The following is a 20,234-nucleotide window of genomic DNA, read 5'->3' as shown; positions in this document are numbered from 1 at the left end:
AAGTTTAGCCCCCCACAGCTTTCAAGTAGTTCATGGCATCGAACTGTAAGTAAGGAGCGACTCGGCCCAATAGTAACTGAAACTCAAAAAAAAAAAAATTATAACCATTAATATTTCAAAAGAATTGGCTTTTTATGCTGATTCCATATATGCTGATTCCAAGTTTAATATTACCCATCAAAATTTACGAGCCCAAGAAAACTTGCCCGATTTTTGAAAAAGTGAGGAAACACCCCTAGAAGCCAAGTGATGTTAATGAAAATTACACCACAAGATCTGACATAAGAAAGAATCCTGCTCTAGACGCTTCAAGCTCCTATTAGCAAAAATATAGAATTTCGTTTTTTTGCCAGAAGAAAGATCAAGGATGCGGGTTTATATATTGTTTGTTTTCCTAGGGGTGATTGTTTCAAGCCAATTGCCCTAGGAGATCGGGAGAGGACCCATTCAAAAAGAAATCAAAAGCTATAGCGTTCTTTCTAAGTGACCAAAAAGATTGGAGGGCAACTCCCACGGCCCCCTTTTCCCCATAGACATCCAGTTAAAATTTCACGACAGCCATTTGATTTAGCACAGTTGAGAGGTCCAATAAATATACATCTGGGAATGACATGAACCCCAGCAACCCCTGGGAAAAATGCTGCAATCATTTTCCCCAGGGGTTGCTGGGAAAATCAGCCAAACAAGGGTGATTTTTTTCGCGTTTTAAGTTTCCCGGTCGGTCTCTTATTTAAAAAAAATGATGTTTTCATATATTACAATAATGCTTACAAGAAGTGTACTTGATCAACTGACAACTGCTAATAAGAACAATTGAAGTTTTCTACGTCCACTCGTCGAAAACCTGTCGATTACCCTGTCAGTGCTGATATCGATGTCACGGTGCACATTAAGGAGGGCCAAACCAGTAAGTCTAATTTGCCCCATCGGAGCTCTGAGCCAGGTTTTCAGTTTGCGTAAAGTTGAGAAGCTACGCTTGGCAGATGCCAGGCTCACTGGAAAAGATATGAAAATAGCAAGAAGTGAGCTGATATATGGATATAAGCCTCTGTCACATTCCTTGGCAGTTTCTTCCGCTGAACAAGGAAAAATACGTCCTTCTCTTTTAACCCAAAGCCATCTACTTCTCCACAGATGCGCTTCTGCCAAAACAAGCGTTGCGCTGGTAGACAGTATGGTTAAGCCAAGAAGTTGACCGTAGATGCTAGAGATCTCTTTGATGGAAGATTGCAGCAAATCATCAGAACAATTCACAATATTTGATGGCAGCAGTACTGTTAAACGGAAAGAGTTCAGCGTGTCTCTTGCGAATCAGCTCTTTCAGTCACTTACGAATGAGTCGAGCATAGGTAGAAAAACAGCACGTCGGTAATATTCTTTAGGCGTAGTATGAGGAGAACTATTTCGATGAACCCGTCTATGTGTAATCCTTGGAACTTCAACAGACAATTGGATTTCATCTGACAATTCTTTTACTTGATCGAATACTAATGCGAACTCTTCGTCACACGTTTCCCGTCAATTTTCCAAAACATCCAAAAGATTCGAAACGCGGCCATTGGCAGTACCCAAGTCCTAAGTCTTCTTCTGGAATATCCGACTAAGAATAAAGGTCACAGCGAAAATGCTGCGCAGACACTGAAAGGAAACCACGAATTCCGCACTATATAACACTGTCACATGCGTCTTTGCCTTCAGAGCAACTACTGATTCACTCCAGTGACTGATGCGTTCCAAAGACTGGATGATTTTTGGAAGTTCAGACACAAACTGCATAAGTGACTCGTGCCGCTCGATCCTCCTCGTCTCGCACTTTCCCGTGAGCTTAGCTTTCAGAACCTTATTGAAGACATAATTTTTCTTTGCAGATGCATTAAAAATGCGAAACTTCTTTTATGATGCTTATGGCATTTCTGATGCTCGAAACAGCTGAGCTTAATGAAAAGGAAAGGTTCAGGGCATGGTTAAAGCAGGGACAACGAGACGTGTTTATAGCTTTTTTCTGGATTTCCACTACAACACCACAGTTATTTGATACCATCATTGCACACCAGTCCGTCCCGATTCCAACACAGTCAAGTAGATTCAAACCAATTTCTTCCGAGAGGCTTAGAACTAGCTGGCCAATCACTTTTCCGTTGAAAGTCGGCTCTTTGTCTGCAGAAGAACTTTCAAAGGTGGCATGATGAACGTCAACAAAACCAACATAAGGCATACAACCTATATAACCTATATAAGGCATAGCAGAGAGCTAAACTAAGTTGCTATGAAGGTGACAGATCTGTTGTCTCATCGAAAATAATGCCATAATACCTTGTTGACTTTACTCTCTCTAGAATGGCACTTATGACTTCTTTCGCACAAAACTCAATCAACCGGTTTTGAGTTGTTTTGCTGATAAAGGTAGCATTTTCCCCCATATTTTCAGTTGTTCCTTTAATTTACTGTCACCACTTTCAACACGATAACGTAGTAGTTGTCGGAAGTTTCCTTCGTTGGAAAGCGGCATGTCATCCAAGTTTAAGCTGCCATCATCTCGATGGCCCCTAAGTGGAATATTCTGCCTTCCTATAAATATGATTGATTCCAGAATCGGCTTAAGCCTCTCTCTATTTTGTGTTACTTGCTTCATTCGCTGTTTGTTAACGCGGTTATTTATAGATTCTTGCGGAGAATAATAGGCTCTTAGAAACGACTCTCAGGCTTCTACCGCGTCACGATGGTACTGGGAATTAACATGTACTGTCAGGTCTCCATCTTTTCCCAGTAACTCAGCAAATTTTGTGACAGGCTCTGTGACCAGCATTTGTAGGGAAACCTGTCTGCTTGTACCCCCGCTAGCCCCAGTTACAAAAAGAGGGCAGTGTTTGTAAAAAAGGCCTTTCTGGGCAGCAGAATATACAAGCCAGTGGAAACTCTGCAAATGAGAATCGTTCAAGTACCTTTTTTGATCTTTCCCCCGCTTTAAATGAACAGAATGCGGCATTTGGTATCCAATCGGCAGTTTCCATGTCCTCTCCGGAAGCTCGCAATTTATTCGGTCGTCAATGGCATGTATAGCACCGATGTGGATCCTAATATCGTTTTCCGGAAACAGGGTAGGGGGCGAGGGTGTTGTTAGATGATCACTCTGAATGCTTACGGGGTTAACAGAAGATTGCAAAGTGTCCGGAATTTGTCCATGTTCGTCACCTACAACAGAACTAATTGAAGAGCTACTTGCAGTTACACTAACCGTTCTGAGAGGCTTCTCGTGACAGACGTACATTCAAATTTCACTATACACTGGAACGAAATGTTTGTTTTGACATTTCAGAACGTTCAGGTCCGTTTGCGTTACGTCTCGAACAGGGAGGTGACTGGAAAGAACTAGCTAAAATATACCGGGTAAACTGTTGCTATGCAATAAGGTGAGAAATACTCGAGGAGGAAACAGCAGTCGAGGAAAAGCTGTGGACTGCTACAAAAACGGCTAGAAAATAAGATTATTATCCTTTTTACTACCAAATTGAGGAAGATTACAATTATTATCCTTTTTTTGATCAAGTATATTAGCTGATTTATTTGTTGTATTGATTTGCCTGTTATCAATATTTTTGCCATTTTCCTTGACTGAATGTCAAAACCAGATCCACCTGGCCCCCACTTGGAAGGAGGCCAGTCAAAATATAAACTTTGATTTATTATCTTTTTTGTGAACATAATGTCAACTTTACATTTCGAATTCCCGCTGTTTTGACGGACAATCAGCCAAACTGCTAAATTTCTCGTCAAGAGGATAAAAACGTTGCTCAGTGCTGTTTCGAAACGTATTTTTCTGGTGCCAAGCAGTTTGTACAAACACAGCTAACTTCAACCACCATTCCTTTTCATATAAAATTAAGCAGCCAAATGGAGAAGTTGCCAGTAGCCCATTTTGCAGGTACTGTAAGAACACAAAAGAAACCCCTGAGCATATTCTATTGAATTGTAAAATGCTGGAAAGGAAACAAGTGCATCTCCTGAATTTGAAAATTAAACTAGGACTGAATTAAAACCCACTGACAGATGTATAAACTTTAACCCAATCTTCAAAAAGAGATTTCTTCATACATGCTTTTAAACTGTTAACGGATGTAAACCTACAACAACATATATACAGTATGTCAATTTATGCTGAATTTATTTAATTGGACACACCCTACTATGAGTATACCACATATTTTTACCTAATTAGCTGATCTACGTGTTTACATATTCATCCATATTTTGAATATTTATGAGCAGTGTTTACAATTATGCCGTTTACTATAATAGTAACGTATTTTTTGCAACTAGAGAATTTACATCGCAAGGCAACATCTCATTTAGCCGCAAGTGAATTGTCCCAAGAAGAAGCCTACGAATTTATCACGAAAAAACAAGACAAATTCAAAGATTGGGATACATTGTCAACCCAAGCCAGAAAGAAGGGGCAAATGATCTGATTTTCAGGACGCACGCCTCGATTGTCTACAGTTGATTGAACCTAATGTAAAACGGTTTTAGAGTCTAGTTACAGTAGTTAGAACATGCGTTAATGCAAACTTCCATAACTACAGTAAAACAAAAACAAAAAATTACAGCCCGTCTAGGGGGGGGGGGGCGATCCCCCTCTCTGGATCTGCCACTGTCCTCATCCCTCACTCTTTCCGCTAAAGTTTGAATTTTTATCCCAATTCTTTAAGAACGACTACTGAAACACAAGGGCCGTTAAGTTTAAAGAAAAAGTATTTTCTAAAGAACTTTGATACTTAGCGTAAAGAGTAAGGTTGTGGAAGGGGTAACTCACGTCACTTACGGAATATTTCCTGTTCATTTTGTTTTAAAGAAACTACTTACATTCAGTTAAAAAGAAGCTTCTTGTTTTTAATTTCTCGCGATGAACTCAAATGACTGGCAAAAAAAAAAAAAAAACAGAACAAAACCAAAATGTTTTTGCTACAGCACAAATAGAAAAAAGAATAGACAAGAGGAGTTAAACAAAGAAAGAAGGGGAAAGTATGCGAATAAAAAATAAAATACTTCGAAATGGTCAGTATTTTCCTCATCATCTAAATTGATTTTTTCACTGAAGAGCGAAACTGGGTCACGAATGAAAAGATGCGCTACGTGTCGAGCAATGGGTTCGCAGACATTCGCCTCTAACAGAGTTTTATACGCTTCTTCATTTATAACTAATGGGATGTCATTATATCTAAAAAGGAAAAGAACTTTAATAAATATTCCGTATTTATATTGCAAGTTTATGACAAAGTTTAATCCATCACACCTTTTATGTCGAATGATTCTAAAACAAAACAGAGATGGTAAAAAAGAAAGGAATTAGTTTCCAGCTCTCTTTTCATTTGTTAGTATCAACGTTATGACAGGTGCGTAGGGTTCAATAAGGGGGGAGGAGGGGCTACTGCATTATCAGGTAGCCTAAATAGATTCATGCCTAGCAACGCATCTGAAATAAGAAAAGGGTGACTACAAGTAGAGATAGAGGCATAAAATTAGAAAGTAGCATAAAAAACCTAACCTAACCTAACATCTTTTACCAAAGAATCGGTCACTCTTTCCTTCAACATCGTCAAAGTGAAGTGACAACTCAAAATCAGCATCTTTTTCTTCTTTCCATGAGTGGAACAATGATTCATTTCATTGTGTTTTTTTATATAAATAAAATAAGTCTTCTTTTTAAAAAAAATCATCATTTCCTTCGAACTTAAATACAACCTTTTTAAAACCAAAGATGCACAAAGACAAAGATTTTACGGCCGTACTTTGCATCAAGGCCTATTGTCAATTTTCGGTGATTTTTTCATCTTCATGCAACGAAGTTTTCTATGAAACACCAAAACTGAAGAACATATTTAAGCATTCTCGAGTTACTTATCAGAAAAACAGCAATTTATTTAGTAGCTTGCATAGAAACGAAAATATACAGCCTATTTTAGAATACACCAGACTTCAAAGGATTAGAAAAAAAAATAATAATAAGAGCATTGTTATGAAATTCATCAGCTTCAATATTAATTTGTTACTTTTATTTAATCTCACTAATCACAAAAATAATTCAGATTATCTTCAGGAGAACTATATACAATCAAAAATTACATTTTGAGTTCAGTTACTAATAAAAAAAATGTTTAAACGACAATTAGAAAATACGGTATTATCGAATAGCTCCCAGCGGCGCAAGGATAAAAATTCAGCACCAAAAAGATACTCAAAAAGAAGATTGTTAAGCTGTATTTTCAAATAAGAAAATAATACAGGTAAAATCACGGGGTTTTTCCTCGGTACTGAGGAAGAAGTCAATAAAAATAAACTAGGACTCGAATTTTTTAGCATTTATACAGTGCTTGTAATAATTGAGAAACAAAATTACTACCAATACTACACACTCGTCTAAGCATGAAACCCCGCGAGGCTGAGACATAGGGGGGCCATTTCTCCTCCATCTCGTCTTGAATAGAGTTCTTGCTTTGCCCAAACCACAAAAATCTTTAAAATATTAAGACATCTTAATAATATCATCCCAGCCTAATATCGTAATTCCCCTTTCTTCTGTTACGAGCATTGGCTGCATAGTCAAATCATCTGGATCTAATTTACTTTTACAGGTTCTCTCACTGTCTTGATAAAAATCTTTTTTTTTGTTAAATCTCTTCTTTATTTATTAGAATATGAAATCTAAAGCGTGAAAATTCAGGAATACCTACTAAGAATAAGTTCATTGGCAACGCTGCCATATTTGTTTACTAGGAGTTAACTACATAATGCACATTTTAAGTCGAACTACCATATTATTTAGCTACGGGATAAAACAAATACTTACGTTGTACCTTCCTCAGATATATAAGAGCTGATGGAATCATATCTTGACTTAGGAATAAGGTATTTATCCTCTTTTAGCGGTTCCAAGCCCCTTTCTTCTCTAGTTCTACAATCAACAGATTGAGCAATCACATTCCATCGACAGTCTGTATCTGCTAGAAGTCCTCGGTGAACCGGTGAAGCCGCAGTGAGAGCTAGCTAGAAAAAGGCCATGACTTGATTTCAGATACACTATTAATTGGTTAAACAACCGTTTCAAATATTGAAGATCATAAAAGCAAATTTGACTTGAGACAAATGCCACTACTATTTTCGTACCATTTTTGTGATCAAGAATCGACAGTTTGGTAACGGTAAGAGTTTTAGAAATTCAATAAATTTTAGGATATGGAGATTGTGAAGTGAAGAAGAAAAGCTCTTCTAAAGTTAACAACAGAATTATTTTTTTAGCCAACTAGTGTAAACAAGAATAAATCGAAACTCTCTTAACTCCCAAAGTAAACTTATTAGGGATCATTCAAAGTCGGACTTATTTAAAGCACAAGATCATCACTACGATCTCTGAGATCGGAAATTCTGTATTTCTTCTAGATTTTTAGGAAAGAAATAATTCAAAAAAGTCAATCTGGAAATTGCAAATTCTGATTTTCCCTTCCATTCCAAATAGCCCTTTTTTACTTATTTCAACCGAATTTTCAAAAAATTCGTATTCAAATAAGACTTGGGCACTGAAGCACATTAAAACAAGTCTAACTACAGCCTCACTCACAAGTTCCTCACTAAATTCCCGTCAGGAGAATATCTAACCAAAAAGGGCTATCAGGCCTCAGTCAAACTTTGTAAAAAGCAAGAGAAAATGTTCCAATTGATCCGTTTGGGGTTGGACACAATCCGTTCTATGTAGGAGAGAGAGAGGGAGGATTCCTTAATTTACATTAATGGGACGCCTAACAGAATAAAAGATACGACCTCGACCAAATTCTGTGGACGTTAGGAGTTAGTGTTTTATCAAAACTGAATTGAATTAGGACTAATTATAGAGACATCTCTGTTTTTGTTTTTTAAATAAGGAACTGAATGATTAAAATCAGAACCCGGGTAAAATTACGATGAATCATTTTATAAAGAAATTACTGATTTTAGTGAACTTACATCACCATGCAACAGGATTTTCCTAATTCTACAAGATAAGTAATCTAAAATATCTTGGATATAGTATTAAAAAAAAAAAAAAAAAAAAAAAAAAAAGAAAGAAAAAACGCAGTTGGTTAAGCATCATATGGCCTATTAAATAATTAGAGGTGAAACATTGATAGAAAATATATGGGTTAAACTATCATTTTCATTGAGAGCACGTAAAATTTAAAAATTAGCATATGTTATAGAACCTAAGGTCGAACTTTCAGTGGGGCAGTTTCACAAATGAAGGAATTTTATTTTTATTATCCACGTTACACGTTGTATGAAAATCTAAAAAAATGAGCAAATATTTTTTTCATCCAAAGCAAGCAAACAAACTCCCGAAAACAGATAAGTGTTAAGTATGTATTACGGCATCCTTCACTGACCCTCAAGGTATGGATAAGGACTCGTTTACTAGTGCACCTAGGTTCAACCCCTTGAAACTTTTCTATAATTTATTACAAATGGAAAATAAGTTAAAAAAAAAAACAAAAAAACTTGGAACACGACTGTTGGTAACAACACGACTGTTGGTAACAACAGTTAATTTTAACGATTCTTTTTTCGCTATCATGCAATCGCCACGATTAATAATACCAACCTACAAACTTGTAATCAAAAAAAAACTTTTCAAAGTCTTAACTCGGTCTGCATGCCACTCTATGACTCATTTATACGTCATTCATAAAACTCACTATGCTTTGTTTTTCTCTCATCTTCCTTAAAAATTCTCAGCATTCCTAAATCATCAATGATTTTTCGACTTAGAGAAGGATTTGTAAAGTGTAGTAAGTCATAAAAAGAAGTAACATTTATTATAACATTGAGAAACTAAGATGGCTTTTAACCGAAGGGGTAAGAAAGTTATAACATGAATCAATAAATTGCTCACAATTAAAAATTTCTAAGACGCTAACAATTTTGAAGTGTTGAAAGAGCTTTTCAGATTAAAATAAAAACAATAAACCTAAAAAAAGAGCCAAACTATAAGTAAATCCGCCACACGTAAATCAATAGTCAGTTTCTAAGATGTGCGTTTTAGTACAAATTTTAATAGTCATTACTCGGTCAATTGTTACTTTCGATAATCTGTAACTTACTCTAGTCTCTTTTTTTTCGACTAAGCTTCAATGACGTCGAGGGGGCTATGCCCCCTAATTTTTGTGAGTTGAGGCCACAGCTGAAATTGTGAAACTGGTGTCCTTGTTATTACTTTTTTTTTTAACAAATATTCCCAGTAGCGCAAATAATTCAGTTAAATATTTAGAATCACTTGTTCAATTTTTCCAAAGCGACAATCAACAGATCGCTAATAGTGTAATTTTTACAAAGGAAAAACCTTGTCATATATGACAGATTGGTTTTGCTTATTTATTTTCACGGTTCAATGTGGCAACATTGAGAAAAATGTGATACTGCCTTCAAAACTCTACAACTTTAAAACAACCAAACGAAAAATCTTCAAAATTGGAGTTTTCAGGTACGAAGAGACTTAAATCGGTCCAGAGACCAAGGAATGTTTTATTTGGTGCCCTTAGTACACAGGATGGAATTGGGAACAAATATATGGAATATTGATGGTTTAGAGATATAATATTGGTAATTTAGACATGAAATATGAAACAAATAGAAAAACAACACATCCGCCCTGGATTCGCTACTTTTGATCCACCCCGTAAATTAAAAGGAGCTATATAATACTCACATTTAATATGACTTACTTGACTTAAGGCTCCTACTGGTGGTCCATCGTAGAGAGAGGAGACTCTGCCTCCATTCCGAACGGTCCTGCGCAAGCTTGAGTGCTTCTTGGAAATCAGCATCAATCATGGAGAAGTACTGAGTAAGTCTGTCCCTCCAACTGAACCGGGGTCTTCCACGGGGGCGCTTCCAGCCATGTTGAGGGGGATCAAAATTGAAAAGTATGCTGGCGGGAGTTTCTTCCGGCGTGCGAATTAAGTGACCAAACCACCGTAGAGTTCTTATGGCGAGCTGACGAGAGTTGGGGGTCTGATCCGTTAGTGTCAGCAATCGGGTGTTTGAGACGAAGTCGTACCACTAGATCCCTTCGATTCGTCTTAGAAAGTTTGTTTGGGCCACATCTATGGCATCACGAAGAGAAGCAGCTAGCGGCCAAGTTTCAGCACCGTGGAGAAGGACTTGCGTTACGGTCGTATTGTAGATCCGCATTTTTGTTTTTTGGCTAATGTTGGGCTTTGACCACAAGGAACAGCATAATTGAGTAATAACAGACGCAGCTTTCGCGATGTGCGACTGGACTTCCATTTCAATTGAGCTGGTATCTAAGAAGACAGATCCAAGTTAAGTGAAAGAATTGACAACTTCAACAATGTGCCCTATAAATTTAAATGGTAGTGAGTTGGCGGAATTTCCTGCCAGGTCGATGATCATTATTTTGTTTTCTGCCAGCTAATATATAGACCCACTTTCAGGGCTTTTTCCGACAGTATATTGAGAGCTGCCTCGAGTTCATCTGCAGAATTGCATATCAAGGCAATACCATCTGCGAAGTCGCAATCGGCTAGGACTCTATCGCCATATTACAGTCTGAATTGGAGCCGATTCGTGGTTCGATCCATGACATAATCAATTACCGCGTTGAAAAGTTCAGGAGCAGCAACACAGCTATGCCTTGCACCAGTATCTATCTCGAATAGTGGGCTTCGGAGACTATTAACCTGGACGGAGCTTTTTGTACCAGTGTAGAGCGCCTTGAGCAGGCGGCAATATTTATCATGGAGTCCCGTTCGTTTTAGTATCAGCCAAAGGGACTCACGGTCGATCGAGTTGAAAGCTGCTTTAAAGTCAACAAATGCAATATATGCTGTACGCTGGAACTCGCGGGCTTTCTCGATGACCTGTCGAATAGTGTATATCTGCTCGGTCGTGGATCTGCTGGGCAAGAACATTAGCATACTACTTACAATTAATTATATAATAGTCACAATGATATTTATAATGCTCACAGTTTAATTTATTGTAAGAGGTATTACCGAGGAAAGTAAGATGTAAAGTTAATTTGATATTAAGACTAACAAAATACAATATTCAATAAATTTACTCTTATTGTTTAATGGGAAAACAACACTAAAATTGAAAAATATGTGTGTAGTGTATAAACAACTTACCATTATGGGACAAAGCGGTGCTAATTGGTCATACAGAGTTCTAGCTTCAGCAATGTTACAAGCCTAAAAGAGAATAAAGTTGATCATTGCTTGCTTTTTTTTCAAAAAAACAAGTCATTAGAGTAAAATGCTATGTGAAAGTTTTTGCTGCTGCTTCAGAGTTCTTATAAAAAAAAAACTATCAGTTGCGACAATTGACGTTAGTTCGTACATCAGAGTCAACAAATTAATTTGTCCTTGGGAGCAATGCCTACATTCAATTAGCCAAGACCTATTGTCAGCGGATTCAAGATTCGTTATCACAGTCAGAGATATTCGTTATCACTCTAATAGTATTGTGTGTGAATTTTACAATCCTTGAATATGTCAATTTAAATTACGTAGGCTAACTACATTACGGAGTATAAACACTGGTGCAAGACTGTCTTATTGAATTTTGACACTATTTGTAACTTTTGAAGATTTTTGTGTTGCCATGAATGTAGATTCAACAACATATTGGTGAAAGAACTAGCCGAGCCTTCTACATTTTTCGTACTAACCTATGGCTTTATTATGTGTAGATTATTTTCATGGAAAATTGAATTGGGTTACATTTTCTAATTAGTTTCAGGCGAGAAATAAAAATGACTTTTTCCAAACCAGATCACTCTTACGTCACAATAAAAAAAGGAAATCAAATTTCCATACAATTTTTGTGTTGTTCCATGAACAAGTTCTCAGCACTTATAGTTTGGAAACCGGTCATTTTTTAACTTGCTCGCAAAAACCCGAGCCCGTAGCTTAAATTTTAACTTAAGATAAGATATATTAAAAAAAAAAAAAAAAAAAAAAAAAAAAAAAAAAAAAAAAAAAAAAAAAGCTATCACAAGCTCAGCTGAGGCGAATTTGTGCTTCAGAGTCAAAACAAAAACAGAATAACACCGAAAAGGTTTTAAAAATAATGATACACATAATAATGCAAAAAAAGTAATTAAAAACATGAATATACATACATACATATACGGGCCAAAACTGTCCAAAAAACAAAACAGTAAAAAAAAAAGAAAAATTAATAAATTAAAAAGGATCAATGAAAGCAGAAAAAGGAGGAAAAAGCAGACAGATACAAACAACAAGCAGTAAATTAGTTGGATGTTTTGTTAATTAATTTTTTAATACTAACACTTGAGTGAAGGAGAGTTTAGTTTCCACGGGGCCCTCTTGCTGTTGATAAAAGTCCATTTTTAGGCCCTAACCCTTAAAATATCAACATTTTAGAGGGCCTAATACAAAGTCTGGCATGGGCGTAGGGAGCGGGGGCAGCTGCCCCCCCCCTACACCTTCAAATTTAAATTAGATATGGCTGAAAAAGCAGATGGTTGGAAAAGCAGTTGATAAAAGGCCCTCCATCACACTATCGACTGCCCCCCCTAGACAATATGCTGCCTACGCCCATGAAGTCTGGGGCTGAGATGGCCTAGCCGAAAGGAAAGAATTAGTCTCCTTCCTCATCCCCCTGCATGTATACAAAATTACAAACATTCAACAATGAGACAATTTGAGCAATAAAGTATATTTTTCACTTAAGACTAATGGCAAATTTATGCACTGGCCTAGAAAATAAGGTCAATAGAAAGAAAAAAATCAATATGTAATTCGTCTCGTCTTATGTCGTTGGTTCGTTTTAGGCATTGTCTTAATTGTCAATTGCACGTTGTTTCCTTTTGTCTCTTAAAATCGACCATCCTAGGAATGATAAGTCTTTTGAATACCTAAGACACACATGATTGGCCAACTAGTTCCATGAATCTGCTTGTCTTTTAAGGACACCCACAGGGGAATGCAAGGGGGCAACAATCCCCCTAGGGAGACCAAAAATATATATATTGTTCAACGTAATGTGTATTTTGCTAAATAAATCTAACATTCTCTAATAAACGATCTTCTTTTTACTTTTGCCTCCCTCTTCCCCTTTAAAATCCCCACAGAAGACCTTCTTATGGATCCGTGGTGTTATTTTGTCAAATTATAATTGTTATTCCCACTTGTAACACTTAGTTGTTTTCTTTCTTTTACCAACTATGTTTGTTTATATGTTGAGACCTGCTGTTTTAATATTGAACATATAATCTGACTGTGCAAAAGTCTTTTCTGCCATTGAATCAGGAGATCGGTACCTGCGCAATGCAGACCATTGGTCAGCATGTTAAAAAGTTCTTTTCTAAAGTGAAGTAAGTGCAACAGTCTTTTGTATGGTACCAAGAACCATCAGCAACTAAATTAAAAAAGGATTTAGGAGACCTTTCCTTCGTCATTAGCCGGGATGCAGAAAACCTAGAAAATGCATGGAACTTCAATGAGAATTTTGTCCCAAAATTTATCCGGATCTTCCGGCAATTTTTGTTACATTAAAGTGAACAAACATAAGATGAGTTTATAGAGCACTTCGCTACTGAACTAAAAATTTGTTGTTCAAGACTTTCAATAGCCTTGCTACTGAAATTTTAAGACGAACTAACTTGTCGAATTAGTTCTTTAAAAACGCTTAAGATGCTCCATCAAGTTAAAGCTGATCTTACCCTAAACAAATCTATAAGAATAGCCTAAACCTTCATAGAGACTAAGTTCAACTCAAGATACCTTTTCCTTAGCAGGCCAATTATATTTCTCACTCTACCTTGAAACGAGAAATCGATTCTATCAGAAAAAGCCCACAGAAAAAAAAAACAATACAACTCCCTAAAATTTCAAAATAGACTACTTCTTACGTTCCGTAGCAATTGCTGCATTACGATGGACCATACTCCCCTAAACACAAATTTTCAGCAAAAAGGAGAACCCTGTTGTGACAGTAGAAAACAATACTATTGTATAAGAGCGTATGGAAGTAAAGGAAGAGCTATCAAAACAATTTCAACATATATAAGGCAAAGATTCGCCTTAATGAGGCTAGCACCTTTTGTCAGACTGAGATTTACTCCCTCTGGAGAACAAGAAGATATTTAAAAATGTGTCAAAAGAAGAAACTTTGAAATAATCCCATTTAAATCCAGGTAAAAAAAAAAACTCTTGGCATCACTTGTTACCCTGGGAAAATTTCGTTCTGACCCTCTTGAAACATATCCGTACAAGCATTTGTGGTCTAAGAATGAAAATCGTTAGCCCAGATGAAAAACTCTTGACGCAGAAAAATGCCAGTGTGCATTGTCGTGAATACCACCCCAACCCCAATACTTGGAGTTCAATCGAGCCAAGCTTACCAACAGTGGCGCAATTTCGATAAATTACTTGGGGAGGGGGAAATTTTGTAGCAAATTTCCCAAATCAAGTGAAAACGACGGTGAAAACTGAAAAACGAGCCGTATAGCACCATAAAGGTAAAGATATACTAAAAAAAACTAACCCGTTTCTGTGGATGCTTGTATTATGCAGGTATTATCTTAGTTTTGAGAATATTTTGAAGAAAATAAAATTTCAGCTGAGGGGCAAACTGGGTCCTGGGAGGGGGGCAAACCGAGGTATGGGAGGGGCAGTTACCCCCCCCCCCCCGTTACCCCATAGAAAATTACGCCCCTGGTTACCAAATTAAGGCTAACTATGGACTCTGATAATAATAATGATAACACACCCTTATTCAAAGAATTTTCACATCTTCTTGAATGTATCGGCAAACAAGAAGACAAACCGAGAATTACCCTGAAAGATATCTATCATCCTTTCATACAACCAGCAAAAAACCTGCCCCATTAGCGCTAAGCAACATAAATTCAACTATAAATAACGGAGGTCCAGAAAAAAATTGAGCCAATCATTTGGTCACTACTAACTACTAACAACTCACCGCAGCACCAAGCCGCTTGAGGCTAACGCAGCTACGCACGCTCCTCCTCAATCCCACTCGCGTCAAAGCTTCCATTTTTACAACCGCCCAAGAAGCTCCCAGTTCCTTTTAATCTTTCTTTATGACGTCGTTCCATCCCAGACGAGGACGGCCTGTTTTCCGTTTAGCCCTAGATGGTTGGCCGAAAAGAACAATCTTCGGCAATCTGTCATCCTTCATCCGCACAACATGCCCTAACCACCTCAACCTTTCTTTCATCTACGCATTGCTCACATGAAATTCCCAAAAAAAACTTTTAAAAGATGTCGCCCTACTATATCTGCGTTTGAGGAGACAATTCAAAGAAATACAGAAGCTACATCCTTACCTAAAATCAATTCCTGACATGGGTATTAGTTACTCTGCCTAGACAATGAATTATAATCAACACAAGCAAAAATGTAAACCCTTTGGCCGCTTAAAATTCAAAACCATGCCACATTAGCTCAGTGAGAGTTTCAAAGAAGGTCGAAGCAAATATTCGAAGGCAATATTTTGTGCAATTAACAATTGTGCTTGAAAAGCATCCCAGAAGAGTAAGGCTAACAGGACTGCTGTATTTATGCGAGCAAGACAGAAAGGTGTAATACTTCATAACGAAAAATTCTTTCTCAGTGCAATATCAAACCTGTTCTCTCAAAACCAGCCTGTATCAGCCTATCAAAGCAAAAAAAAAATCATTGAACAGAACACCACATGAAGGTATTGCCTCCTTTCAACCTTCCGAAAAAGGAGTAAAATGGCAAGTTGCTATAATTAAATCTCAACTTGTTGCTGTTCAGCTTCAAAACAATAAAATCCTATCTTTTGTATCCAGATTACTTAATAATATCGAGAAGCGATACACACAAACTGAAACGAAACTTTATACAATCTTATTCAGATGTCGTCATTTTCAAGAGTTTCTATAATATGCTCGTAATAATTATTACTACTGAGTAATTGACCCCAGGAAACACTACTAAATACAATATATAAATATGTCTGAGGTTATTTTTTTTATCACTATAAAGGAAAAAAGGAGAATAACAAAAAAAAATTAGTAACAAAAGTAATATTGAATCAAGGCTACATCACTGTATAATCACCTTGACTATTACGGCATTTGTCATATCTGTGTAAGGCCTTGTGAAGTGAGTTGCAAAAGTTTCTTAGAACTTGTCGTCAGCTTGGAAGCGCTGCCCCCTCACCCCAAGGCACTTCTTTAATGTCAAGAAAAGATAGAAATTACACGGCGTTAAATCAGAACTAGCCTATATGGTGGGCAATCAAAAATACACAGTAATGGATGCACACACATTCCCCGAACAAGCCCCAAAATTCAAGTAAACGTTCAACAGCCGCAAGGTTATGATAACTGTTTTAGGGCCCGAAAAGGCGCAGTGCTTGTGGAGTTTATGCAGCCAGGAATAACAATTACTGTAGATTCTTATAGGGAAACTTTGCACTATCTAAAATGGGCTATTCAAAGTAAGCGAAGAAGTACGCTGATTTACCTTGATTCATAATAATGCTCGTCCTCACAGCGCTCGTGTAACCCAGCGAACTCTTTGGAAGTGCAGAATTGGACATCTTTGGAAACCCATCATATACTCTTAACTTAGCGCCAAGTGACTCCCATCATTTCCCTGAGTTGAAGAGGGGCCTTGAGGGGCAGAGCTTCAATTGGACGAGGAGCTCAAAAAACCGTCATAAATCACTTCAAATCATCGACGGCTACATTTATGAGGAAGGTATTAAATAGCTTGCTCACAGATATAACAAATACCTCAGTCGTCAAAGCCATTACCATTTAATCAATATGTTATTGGTAGGAACCCTAGGCAATTTTACCTGGAATGTCATTTGAAGGCAGCAGCATCCCATACCAAATCCCATAGCATCCATATAAATAGAATTAGGTTTATTAGAGCCGGCAGCTTGTTCATCAGCTCCAAATTTGGTAAGGTCTTCCAAATATGGCCAAGGTGTCTTTACATCTCTGAATACTGTTAAAAGTTTAATATGCAGCATATTGTAAATTAACAAAACAGCACATAATGGGGTTTGAAACTTTGTCATTCGTAAATATTATAAAATATAAGAACACAGACAATTAATAAAACGGTGATACAGTAAAGAATCAATACTTCAAATATTTTCTGAAGCAACAGTGCCTTTCTATCTAAATAAAATGAAAACCAACGAGAAGCTGGCAAAGACCCTTTCACTTTCCTAATTCATTTTTTTTGTCCATTTCCCGTCTCTTTTGAAATTTAATCAACATTTCTATTTTACTTTATATATCAAAAACAGAGGAATCCAGTGACATAATCAATTTACATTAATGGACAAAATGAGAAAACGGACAGGACATATCATAACATAGCCTGAATACAGTTGGGGATATAAAGCAACTATAAATAAGATACATTATAGGAAGAAAAAGTAGATAACAAACAACTACGGAATGGAATTCTCCAACATATTGGATAACACTAAAACATTCAAAATCGCTTCAAATATGTTATGTTTTCGAAAAATATTTCTGTGTCTTTTTAGTTGAAGAAGGTCACTGGATGAAGCCAAAATATTTAGCTTTTGAATGGTTTTTAATTATATCTACTGTTGAAAGCCTTATTTGAAGTTTTTTATTTTCTTATCTATAGGATAGAAAGACAGTTTGGCTTCTGCAAATATCTTTATAAGGATATATGAAAACAGCATCTCTCCCAGAACTGAAATAACGAGTGATATTCCTTGCAACTTCACTCCTACCTTTCTTATCTTCATTAGTAGAAACTTGCAAGCACAAAATTTAACCAAAACTTTAACCAACGCGGTGGTACCTTAAACAGGAGCTTCAAGCATTTCATAAGCTAAGAACAGACTCAAACCAACGATTTCTGCTAAACTTTGCCTTCAAATTTGGCATAAGCCTATACATTTTGCACAACTGAAATTCAATATGTGATCACCTCTTTTCGTATGTTTACACGAGCAAATAAGTTTCCTATATTTTACATAGCAAATATCTTTTCTTTATTTAAAACCTTTATATTAAAAATTGAGCCAAAGGGGATGCGAGATTTATAGTACTTGAGCCTTCGGCACATTAACGTGGGAAGATATGGATCAAAATTAATAGCACCAATGGCAGTCAAGCGTCCGGTGAATTCATTTAAAAAGGTAAGAAATTAGAAATTTAGTATATTATTCTGTAATATTATAGGATTACAAGCGAAATTGCTCTGTCAGTGATAATAAATTAGCATTCTTTTTCCAAGAATTACTTAAAAGTTAAAATCTAGCTTACAAAAAGCAGGCCTAGGCTAGCTTGGAAAAACATTTTCAGGCTAAGTACGCTAGTTTACTGTCAGCTGGCGGGCCTACTGGGGCTAAAATTCTTCTCTCCATATTCTCTCCTGCATTTTAAAGTACCTGAAGGGAGATGTACGCAGCAGTTTCGGGTAAAAAAGATGTCAACAATAGATGGCACTTGCCATTTTGTTTTCGACACTAGCGCCAGCTTCCACTCTTATAAGTTTCCAAACTCTTTGGGATACACAGCTTGCAAAGCCAAGCTTAACATGAATTCATGTCACACAGCTCTGATATTGAATTTAACCATTAATCCTTATTAATGAATTGCAGTAATTTTGTTTCTACTGGCCTCTGATTTCTCATGATGCGCTGATAAATATAACGAGTACAATGAAACTGAAAGGGTACTAAAATACTCCCTTTCTATAGTCGCGATATACGCTTCAGATAATACTACTGTCACGATGAGGACTTAGTGCATTGTAATAAAGCAAATGGGCTTACGGAAAATTTGGAAATCGAATTTACGGCTTCTCAATTATAACTGTTTATTGACTCTTCTAAGCAGTTTTACTCTATAACGGAAGTATACTTCCTTCTATACCACTGCCTCATGCCCCTAATGTGATGCAAACCTATGAAAACACGAGGATATAAAGCCAATAAATCAAAAATATTAAATATTATTGCGTTAGGTTGTTTTATAGAGAATAGTCTGATTGCAAGGAAAGAAGCTGTAGTTTAAATTTGTTGAGTGCTATTGTTCTTTCCTTATTGTTTTTTTATTCATTTGTTTTTGTGTATATGGCCACTGGTTTTTAAATACACGCATGCATGTATTCTTTCGAAAAATGAGGTGATTTGAAAACGTTACCCTATTACTCAGAAACAATATCTTTGAGCATAAAGCTTTTATGTGTGCATAGCGAATACGCCTCATTGTGGCCAACACAAGGATCTTTAACTCCAGGACAGAGCAATGTGAAATATTAACCTCTTGTAGGCCACTTCATATTGAATCATGCATAATGAAATTTTTTTTTTAGCTATTATCACAAAATAATACTGGATTTTAGTACCTAGAAGTAGTACTTAATGTCCAAGTTATGCCTTCTCAGACTCTGGGATCAATTCAACCTCATCAAGGGAGGAAGAAGAGACAATGTCCCTAAATTATCCCTTTAAGCACATATACCGGAAAGGGACGTTGCACCCGAGCTATACTTGCTGGAAACTAAGAACTAGGATTGTAGTTATAATTTTTTTAGGTAGGCACTTTATCCAGCCTTTGTGGGAGGGAAGAGGGGAGATAGGTTTTCAAAATAACTCTTGATTAGCTCAGTTATTAGGTGATCTGGAAGAAATTGTTAAACAAAATCTGGTCTAAAGCTATACATTATGGACTAGGGTGTCCGTGCTCAATCAAGCCTAAGTGGGGGAAGGCTACATTCTTGTCAATACAGGGGTCGTACAGTCAGCAACGTCCAAAATTAGGGGACTTAGGACCTTCCTAAGACCGAAATAGGCACCAGATGGGGACGGCAAATCAGTAACTAGGTTAGCAAACCAAAAAACAGTACCTGTCGTGACCTTCCGTTTAACATCACAGAAACCATAAGTCAACAATCCTTGGAAGCTCATGGAAAAAGGTAAACACCGCTATACAGACCAACTTGTTTAGTTAAGCAGCTGATAAAGACTGTCTTGTCGCTGCTGTCCTAACAGTCTATTTTACTGCATTCTTTTTACCATAGCAGCTGCTCGAGCAGGCCCATTGTTTTTTTTACCATAGCAGCTTCTCGAGCAGTCCAATAATGACCAAGTATTTAAGCTACTGAAAAACCTGGGTTTGCTGTTACCTGTTTGGAATACAGTTTCAGGCATCTTGAAAATAG

At 36.8% G+C, this 20,234-nt stretch overlaps 1 protein-coding gene across 5 annotated transcripts in view; it reads right to left on the bottom strand.

Annotated features, from left to right (window-relative positions):
* Positions 1–20,234, bottom strand: part of Gclc (glutamate--cysteine ligase) — a 104,031-nt gene that overhangs the window by 23,678 nt on the left and 60,119 nt on the right. For all 5 annotated transcript variants that reach the window (XM_089094537.1, XM_089094538.1, XM_089094540.1 and 2 more), the window contains exons 6-9: positions 16,870–17,024; positions 11,175–11,237; positions 6,845–7,041; positions 5,044–5,215 (exon numbers count right to left, since the gene is read on the bottom strand). In XM_089094537.1, coding sequence (XP_088950663.1) covers positions 5,044–5,215; positions 6,845–7,041; positions 11,175–11,237; positions 16,870–17,024 — 587 coding nt within the window. The remainder of the gene's footprint in view (positions 1–5,043; positions 5,216–6,844; positions 7,042–11,174; positions 11,238–16,869; positions 17,025–20,234) is intronic.

This window comes from Artemia sp. Qi Xiang Cuo, chromosome 9 (genome assembly GCF_049724085.1).
Source record: "Artemia sp. Qi Xiang Cuo chromosome 9, ASM4972408v1, whole genome shotgun sequence".
Classification (NCBI taxonomy): Eukaryota; Metazoa; Arthropoda; class Branchiopoda; order Anostraca; family Artemiidae; genus Artemia; species Artemia sp. Qi Xiang Cuo.
The sequence above is the reverse complement of the archived record's forward strand: the minus strand, read 5'-3'. Positions and strand labels throughout refer to the sequence as shown.